Genomic DNA, 9,693 nt, shown 5'->3' with positions numbered 1-9,693 from the left:
AATAAAATAAAATAAAATAAAATAAAATAAAAATCACAAATGCGGGAACACCTCAGTGGCTCAGCAGTCTGCCCTCAGCTCAGGGAGTGATCCCAGGGTCCTGGGATCAAGTCCCACATGAGGCTCCCCGCAGGGAGCCTGCTTCTCCCTCTGTGTCTCTGCCTCTCTCTCTGTGTCTCTCTAATGAATAAATAAATAAAATTTAAATAATTACATATGAAAATCACAAACCCCCTTCCTGGCTTTATTTTTCCCCATTTACATCCATCCAACATAATATTTTATTTGTTTACCCACGAACGTCAGCCCCACCAGCACCCAGGACACTGTCCGGCAGACAGGAGATGCTCTTGCAATATTTGTTGAGTAAAACAGCCCTACGAGGTGGGTGCTGTCATCATTCCCATTTCACAGATGAGGACGCTGAGGCCCAGCGGGTTCCATGACTTGCCCCGGGTCGTGGAGGTAGGGGACAGTGGACCAGGTCCCGTGCCTACACTTTTCATAATAGTACCACCAAGCAGACCTCGCCCTGGGGGCCCGTTCTGCCGGCTGCTGGCCAAAGGCCTGACACGGAGCAGCTCACCAACTGCTCTCAGGGTCTCCACCATCCCGGCTTTTCAGAGCAGCACGCGGAGACTCAGCAAGGGGCTGCCTCCAGCCCCGCTTCGCCCAAGTGCAGAGCCAAGGTCAAACCCGGACGCTTCTCTGGCCCCAAACTCTCCACGCACACACCTGACAGACAGGGCTGTCAAGGCCGAGAAGGGAAGAGGGAACGTGGGTTTCTTAGCCCCATACGGGGGCCGGTGGGAGCAGAGCCCCAAAGAGAGTGAGTAGCCGCCCAGCCTCCTTCCTTCTGTGTGGCTTTGCACACAGAACAGGGTTCAAATTCCCTCTCCCTGCAGGACCTTGGGCAAGTCAGAGCCTGTGGCCAGTGCCTCAGTTTCCCTCTCTGCAAACAGTGCCCACCTGGGGGGACATCCCCTGAAAGGACAAGCTGACAGTCACCCATGGTGCCAAGGCCAGGAAACGACAGTCGCTGGTTTTATTCCTCAGTGACCCCCACATTGCCAGGGAGGCCGAGGTGTGGGCCCCGAGTAAGAACTGCCCTAAAATCTTTCCCCCGCGCCTCCTCCTCCTCCCTGGCGACCTGGTTCTTCTCCTGGTACCAGACCCGGGCCCTCAGCACAAAGAAGGTTAGGCAGCGCCCCAGGAGGCCTGGCCGGGTCGTGGCCCCTGGCCCGTGCCTGCCACACCTGCTCTGGTACCCAAATGGGGCCCCAGATCCTTGGTGACTCGATCCCTCCAAATTCAGGTGATCTCCCCCGGCTCCAAATCACCGAACCCTCCCAGGTCCCGCGCCAGACAGAGCCAGGTCCCCACCAGGAAGGGCCTCGGAGCACTGGGACGCCACCACCGCCGTCTTCAAGACCAAGTTGGGGGCGAAAGATGGCTGTGACCGGGTGCAGCTGGCTCCTCCTCAGTGGTGAGCAAGAATGGAGCCCCCCACAACCTCAGCCCACTGGGGGGAAGGGTGGGGATCCCTGGGATCGGGAGAGGGAAGGTGGGAGCCAGCACCCAGCATGCTGTGTAGGGAAGGCATCGTTTGCTCCTCCAGGAGGCACCCAGCGTGGGGCTGGCCAGGGACAGCCACCCAGAGAGGTTTGTAGGGTGAACCTCAGAAATTTCTGGAATCAGGGCGTGAGCTCAAGCAGAGGAGCCGCTGATCCTGCTCGCTCGCTCGGTGTGGCAGAGCCATACTGAGCCACGGAAGCTTGTCCGGGGTGAGCTCTAGCCAGCAGCTCGGCCTCTCCCTGGGATGTGGCTTTGGGCAGGTGCCTTCCCCTTCTCGACCTATTTCCCCCTCTATGAAACGGGCTAAACTCACAGGGTCGTTTGAAGGTCATAACAAGCAGCATTGGCTAGCGCCGACTGTGCCACGGGAGCTGTTGGTAACGTTGCCCGTGTGTTCACCACCACCCTAGGCAGGAGGCCCACTCACGACCCCCCACTTCATAGACGAGAAACCGGAGGCTCAGAGAGGGGAAGCCAGCAGCCGGGGTCACACAGCCAGTAGCAGCAGGGCCGAGTGCTACACCGAGAGCACTCACCCCTAGCCCTAGCTTTAGCAGTCTGGAAAGTACCAGAAACCAGGCCAGGCATGCGAGCACTTCTTCCCTGAGAACTGCCATGGACACCCATTCCAGGCCTACACACACACACACATACGCACACGCACACGCACATGCACACATACATGCACACGTACAATTCCAACCCAAGCAGCCCTGACCAGCTAGGCAGGTTTGGGGCTTATCTGTCGGGGTTGAAAGGAAAGGGGTGGAGTCAATTCATCACACCCCTACTTTCTGCTGTGGTCAGACCTGGAGAGGCAGAGAGCTGAGCCGGGGCCTAGATGAGCCCGCCTGATTGTGAAAGCCTCGGTCTGGTGACTCTCAGGACGGGAAAACCCTCTGGGCCCCATGCAATCCAGAGTTCTTGCAGGCTGAGCACGTGCTACACACTCGTGTGCAAGGCTTTCTGCCAGATTCTTGGCACGGCCCGACAAATTCAATCCTCAGGCCCACTCCAGACCCTGCACCTGGCCAGCACTTATTGAGCACTTACTGTATACCAGGAACACGTGTGCCAGGAGTGCACATCTTCTCCTTCACTGAACGAAGGCAGTGGTCAAGCCGACCTCATCCGGGCCCTCTGGCTCCTTTTCCTCAGCCACTTTTCTGAGCGTGGGGGCCGAGATCTCCATCACCCCCGAGCCCGCCCAGCCAGCTGAGGGGGACAACGTGACGCTGGCCGTCCACGGGCTTTTGGGGGAGCTGCTTGCCTACAACTGGTACGCGGGACCCACTCTCAGCCTGACTTACCTGGTGGCCAGCTACATTGTGAGCACGGGCGATGAGACCCCTGGCCCGGCCCACACAGGGCGGGAGGCTGTGCGCCCCGATGGCAGCCTGGACATCCAGGGCGTCCTGCCCCGCCACTCGGGCACCTACATCCTGCAGACTCTCAACAGGCAGCTGCAGACGGAGGTGGGCTACGGACACTTGCAGGTCTATGGTGAGACACCCCACCCCCGGACTCCCCTCTGCCGCAGCCAGCCTTCCCACCTCCTTCCCAGTCCCTCTATAAAAAAAATAAATAAATACATAAAAAGAAGGTAAAAATTTAAAACCAAAAAAAAGACAAAATAACAATAAAATTAAAATGCTCACCTCCTTCAGGATGGCTTCCAGGATTACCTCTTATCCCATTCTTTGCCCCTCCGGCGGGGTACAGGGACACCACCAGGATCCAGCCATGCCCCTCGACCTGGGGAGGGGGGTGGCCGGGGAAGCAGGCAGTGCCCGGCCCCCTCCCCCTCTGTCTCTTGCCCCACAGAGATCCTGGCCCAGCCCGTGGTCATGGCCAACAACACGGCACTGGTGGAGCGCCGAGACACCCTACGCCTGATGTGCAGCAGCCCCAGCCCCGCTGAGGTCCGCTGGTTCTTCAACGGCGAAGCCCTGCCCATCGCCATCCGCCTTGGCCAGTCCCCCGATGGCCGGGTGCTGACCCGGCATGGCATCCGCAGGGAGGAGGCTGGAGCCTACCAGTGTGAGGTCTGGAACCCGGTCAGTGTGAGCCGCAGCGAGCCCATCAACCTGACCGTGTACTGTGAGTCCTCCTGGCCCCACTAGAAACACCCAGTGCCCAAATCTCATAGATGGGTAAACTGAGGCCAGGAGAGGGCACCCGAGGGCACACAGTGGGTCAGTAGATGAGCTGGGCTTAGGAGCCAGGGATCCCTCTTAAAATGCACTTGACCCATCGCCAAAGGACAAAAAACCACCCTAGAAATGGAATAATCCTTCAGTCTGAAGCAGTACCTGCAGGAAAGGACACAGGACTGGTTGGTTTTGAAAGGGAGGTGGGAAGGGAGTGGTGGGTGGGAGGGGAGGTAAAATTTAAAAATGTAACCAAAGCACGGAGTCATTCCCAGGGGCAGCAGATATGCAGTGTGGAATCCGGGGCAAATAAATCACAGAGGTACGCAAGGGCCGCTAATGTAGAAAAACTTAGAGCCTAGAATCCTACCACCAGGGAATGCTGGATTTAAAAAGCACTGAATTCTAGACTCTGAGAATCCTAGAAACTCTAGAAGCAGAAATTCTTAGAACCTTAGAATTGAATTCTAAAATCTTAGAGCCACCCAAACCTAGAATTTTAGAAACATAGATTTCTAGAATCTTAGAATCCTAGAACCTAGAAGCACTGACTCTTGCATTGACTAGAAGCATTGACCCTTGGAGCCCTAGAATTCTAGACTCTTAGAGTGACTTACGAGAAACTGATAGTCTAGTCTTCTTCTTCTTCTTCTTTTTCTTCTTCTTCTTCTTCTTCTTCTTCTTCTTCTTCTTCTTCTTCTTCTTCTTCTTCTTCTTCGGCCATAGATTTCGAAAATATCTTGAAATTTGGTCTGGCCCAACACCCTCTCTTTACAGAAGAGAAAACAGATTCCCTGAAAGGGGAAAGTGATTCTCGGGATCCTAGAGCAAGTTAGAGATCTGTGTGGGATCCAGAAAAGACCAGAGCTTCCTCCCTCCACAAGTCCCCAGGGGCCCAGCCTGGTGGAGAGGAAGCCAGGGACTCGCCTGTCCCTCTACTGCCCCGTGTCTCTCTCCCTCCTGCCCCCACAGTTGGCCCAGAACGCATGGCCATCCTCCAGGATTCTACTGCCCGCACAGGCTGTACCATCAAGCTTGACTTCAATACATCCCTCACCCTGTGGTGTGTGTCCCAGTCCTGCCCAGAGCCCGAGTACGTGTGGGCCTTCAACGGGCGTGCCCTCAAGAACGGGCGAGACCACCTCAACATCAGTAGCATGACAGCGGCCCAGGAGGGCACGTACACGTGTATTGCTAAGAACCCCAAGACCCTGCTTTCCGGATCTGCCTCAGTGGTGGTCAAGCTCACCGGTGAGTTGCCCCCGGCCTGACCACCACCCGCTCCCCCATGGAGGCCCAGGTGGACCGCGAAGGTTTGGCCACTCCTCCAACAGTTAGGGCACCATTGGCCCACCAGATCATTGGAAATTAAGAGATTCTCAACCCATCCTTTGGCCAAGTGACAAAGTGGCATGTCCGGTGGTCCTCCCCTCTTCATTTGGGGGACAGAAGGAGACAGCCCATATCCTGTCACTCGGAAAACAAAGAATGAATCAGACTCTTCCCTGAGGGGTGACAACGTGAGAAGGGAGCCACCTTGTCCGCACTGTGCAGGAGCAGAGCGGGAAAACATTCAGACGTCCCTTTGTGTGAGCGCCCCCCCCTTCTAAATCCAGCCCGCCACAGCTGCCGAGGGCCTTGGCCCATCCCCTCCGCGCAGACAGCTGAACTTCTGTGCAGCCAACTAGATGATGCAGTGATCTGGCCCAGATGACTGTGTGTGTACACGCACAGGTGCACACACACATACACACACGGAAAATCACAGCCAGTTGTTGGCAAGTGGAAAAACACAGCCAGGGAGGCATTGCCTTGCCCCTGTCCTTAGACAGCCTGGGGACTGGGGGTAGTATAGACACAGCTGGTGTTTTGAGAGCTATCAGGATCCTCAGGGGACACTTTCTCATCCCCTGGGGATGGTGGCTTTGAACATGAAGGCCTCGTTAATTCTGCCTTGGTTCCTTCCCAAGCGGCCACTATCCCCCAGGGACAGTGGGAACAGTCCTGCCCTCCTTCCCTCCCCCTCCCTCCTACTAACAGGCTGGGTCTCATCCAAAGGGTGGATACTCTTTCACCCAAAGCAGAAATGGCATCCCCAGAGGTAAGTGTACCTCCTGCCCCACCCCACCTGGGGCAGCTGGTCTTGGCAAGAGACAGGGGGGTGTACCAGATGACCTCAGGTGCTGCCCCAAGTCCTGCCCGTACAGGCCAAGATGGGGGGTGTCGAAGTGTGCAGGTATGTGCAGGGAGTGGGTACAGCGCCCCCAAGGGTCCTCTTAAACTGTCAGCAACCCTGTGGCAGGTGCCAGGGAGAGACAGAGGAAAAGGAAACCACCCTGCCCCCATCTGGGGGAGACTCTGATCTGATGGAGGAGATATGGTCTCTGCTCTTGGAGAGATGATCCTGGAATAGGGAAGCATGACTTCCTTATTCAAGGAACTGCCAGTCAGAGCGAAGAGGCAATGCCTCACACTCCATGGACTTTCAAGCAGTGATGGAGGAGACATGACATGCACCCTCAGTGAGCTTCCAGTCAGATGGAGGAGACAGTCCACACTTGGGGGAGATTTGGTACTCTGATGGGAGAGATGTGGTCTTGAGGAGACATGGTCTTTTTTTTTTTTTTTTGAGAATTCCTAGTCTGATGGGGGGAGACACAGTTCCCACCTCTGCGTTACTCCCAATCTGATGGGGGAGTACAAGCCCCCCCACTTTCTAGGAATTTCCAGTCTGATAAGATAGGCATGCTCCTATCCAACCTCTGAGGTCCCCAGCCTGATTGGAGAGACCCAGCCTAATAATCTGGAATTCCAAATCTGATGGAAGAGACATGGCCTCCCACCCTCTGGAATCTTTTGATTTGATAAGAAACTATATAGCCCCCACATTCTGAGACCTCTTGGTTTGATAGAAGAGATACGGCCTGGGGTATACAAGTCTCAACTCTCTGGTAAGGGAAACAGGGCCCCCATATTTTGAGAATTTTCAGTCTCATAGGGGAGATACAATGCCCCCCCCCCATATTCTAGAATTCCCAATCTGATAGGGGAGACATGGTCCCTGTATTCTGAGAACTTTCGATCTGATGGAGGAGACATGGTTTGACTCTCTAGGGTCATCTAGTTAAATGGGAGAAATATCCCCCAAGGGCTGGAAATTCCTAGTCTAATGGGGGAGTGATGGCTCCCATCCTTTGGGGTCTCCCAGTCTCATGGGGGAAGACACAGCTCCCTGGTAGGCATTGTTGGGATACAAAACCGACCTCCACTATCACACAAGTCAGCTCCTTCCTCTGTCTCCTTCCCAGCACCTCGCACGGGGGGAGCACCAGCCAGTTGTGGGGAGGCATGGAGGAGCCAGCTGAGGGGAGGAGGGGGATGCCATACCCAGTGCAGGCCAGGCTGACCCAGCCCCCTCACTGTTTCCTCAGCGGCAGCAGTTGCCATGACAATTGTGCCTGTGCCGACCAAGCCGATGGAGGGCCAGGACGTGACATTGACCGTACAGGGCTACCCCAAGGACCTGCTGGTCTATGCCTGGTACCGCGGGCCTGCCTCCGAGCCCAACCGGCTGCTCAGCCAACTGCCGTCAGGGAACTGGATCGCAGGCCCCGCACACACAGGCCGGGAAGTGGGCTTCGCCAACTGCTCACTGCTGGTGCAGAAGCTGAACCTCACGGATGCTGGCCGCTACATGCTCAAGACCGTCACATTGCAGGGCAAGACAGAGACGCTGGAAGTGGAGCTGCAGGTGGCCCGTGAGTGTATCAGAGGGGGCAGAGGGGGTCTCTTTTCAGATAGAGGCTTCCAAGAGGAGGCTTTGCCTCCTCCATAGGCTGGGAAACATAGATCGAGGTGGATATGCCTACCCATCACACTGCAAGAAGGGACTTAGTCTCCTCCATCTGACTTGGGGATCTCCAAATGGAGTTCTTTCCTCTTCCATCAAACTGATGACCTAGACTAGGGGTAGATAGGCCTCCTCCATCAGACTGAAGGCCACTACAGGGGGCTTCCGTGCCTTCTCTCTCATACAAGAGGTTCACCAGACTGAAGGTTTTAAAAGAAGAGACATAGTCTGAGAGTAGGGCATCCTTTTTCCTGCAGATGGGTAGACTCTAAAACACAGGAGATATTGTCTCTGCTACTATATTGGGAAAATGGGCTAATGATGGGAGTTTACCTCCCGAGTTTACATCCCGACTAGATGTATAGAATGAAAGTGGATCATACCTCCCTCTTTAGACTGGGAGATCCTAGACTATTGGAATTGTGCCTCATTCTTTGCATTACAGTAAGAGTATGAACAGAATTTCTACCATCAGAGGGTGGAATTTTTTCATAAAGTGAAATCCTCCGTTAGGATAGAGGCTTCTAGATGGTAGGAATCGCATCTCTGCCCTCAGACAAGGCGTTTCCAATGTTCAAGAACAATGTCTCTTCCAACAGCCTGTGAATTTTCCTGATGTTGAAGACCATGGCTTGCCCATCAGAGTAGGGACTCCCAGAGTCAGGGACCATGTCTCCTCCATCAGACTGGGAGCTCCCAGAGTCAGGGACCATGTCTCCTCCATCAGACTGGGAGCTCCCAGAGGCAGGAAACATGTCTCCTCCATCAGACTGGGAGCTCCCAGAATCAGGGATAAGGTCTCCTCTATCAGATTAGGGGCTCCCAGAGTTAAAGACCATGTCTCCTCCATCAGACTGGGAGCTCCCAGAGTCAGGGACCATGTCTCCTCCATCAGACTGGGAGCTCCCAGAGTCAGGGACCATGTCTCTTCTATCAGACTGGGGGCTCCTAGAGTCAAGGACCATGTCTCTTCCATCAGACTGGGAGCTCCCAGAGTCAAGGATCATGTCTCCTCCATCAGACTGGGAGCTCTCAGAGTCAGGGACCAGGTCTCCGCCATCAGACTGGGGGCTCTCAGAGTCAGGGACCAGGTCTCCTCCATCAGACTGGGCATCCCTGGAGATCCAAGAGGCCATGTCCCTAGGACAGGTTTCATCACATTAGACCAGGACACTGAATGACACTGGGAACTAGGTCATTCTCCAGTCTGGAGTCTCACCTCCCACCATCAGACCAGACACTTTTGGAAGCCCTAAGTCAGGGATGGCGTCTCCCAGCTCAGATGTGAAGCTTCCAGGATCAGAAATCAATCACTGCCAGGTACCCCCTAGACATCCTCTTCATCAAACGCTGGTCCTGGGGCAGTGCTGGAGGTAGAATGCTCTGCGATGGCAGCAGGCCACCCCCCTAAAGGCTCGGAATTCCTTTTCAACCTGTCTCTCTCCTCACAGTCAACCTCCCTCCCCCGCATGAGGACCAACGCCACCTTCCTGAACCTGAACCTGACACAGGCTGAGCGTGGGGCGGTTGGGGCTGTGGGAGGCTGGGGGTGGGCAGGGGAGCACGAGGGGTGGGGGCACTGGGAGCTGGTCCTCTACCTCCCTGACAGCTTTTTCCACCCTTTTGCCCCATGCCCCCCTCAGCCCTGGAGTAGCAGCACAGCTGTGACCGTGGGGACCTCCGGAGAGAAGAACTCTTCACACCGTCCTCCGTCCTCCCCGTCTCCTCCCTCTCAGTGGAGGACCACTCGCTCCCAGTGAGGATGCCGGATTGGTCGTGGTCAGCTGCTCTCCTGCTTCCACGCTAGAGTTAGAACGGACAGGGCCCTACTCCTTCGCTGAGTTGTTGGAGAACCACAGAGGCCATAAATGTCCTGGTGAACACATGTATGTGTCAGCCTCTCCTTCTATGATCGCCAACCCTGCCATATCCTGGTGGCCACACTCACCTCCTTTCCTACCTGGGGTTATTCTCAGTTTAGGTGCATGCATGCACAGGGATGCCTAAATGACAGTGAGGCAAGTCCCTACTGCTCAGTGTCAGGGCCTCAGGCTCTTCCCACCCCTCCTCAGGTTATAGCTGATGGTCCTGCTTCCCAGTGGGCCAAAGGCTCCCCTT

The 9,693-nt window shown here is 55.5% G+C and overlaps 1 protein-coding gene across 1 annotated transcript; it reads left to right on the top strand.

Moving 5' to 3' along the window:
• Positions 1–1,449: 1,449 nt before the first annotated feature.
• CEACAM16 (CEA cell adhesion molecule 16, tectorial membrane component) lies at positions 1,450–9,229 on the top strand. The gene is given in 6 exon segments (NM_001286998.1): positions 1,450–1,486; positions 2,734–3,078; positions 3,400–3,675; positions 4,698–4,976; positions 7,157–7,483; positions 9,219–9,229. Coding segments are annotated over 6 exon segments (1,275 nt in total).
• Positions 9,230–9,693: the final 464 nt, after the last annotated feature.

Source organism: Canis lupus, chromosome 1 (genome assembly GCF_011100685.1).
Source record: "Canis lupus familiaris isolate Mischka breed German Shepherd chromosome 1, alternate assembly UU_Cfam_GSD_1.0, whole genome shotgun sequence".
Classification (NCBI taxonomy): domain Eukaryota; kingdom Metazoa; phylum Chordata; class Mammalia; order Carnivora; family Canidae; genus Canis; species Canis lupus.
This window is presented reverse-complemented; position numbering and strand designations above follow the sequence as displayed.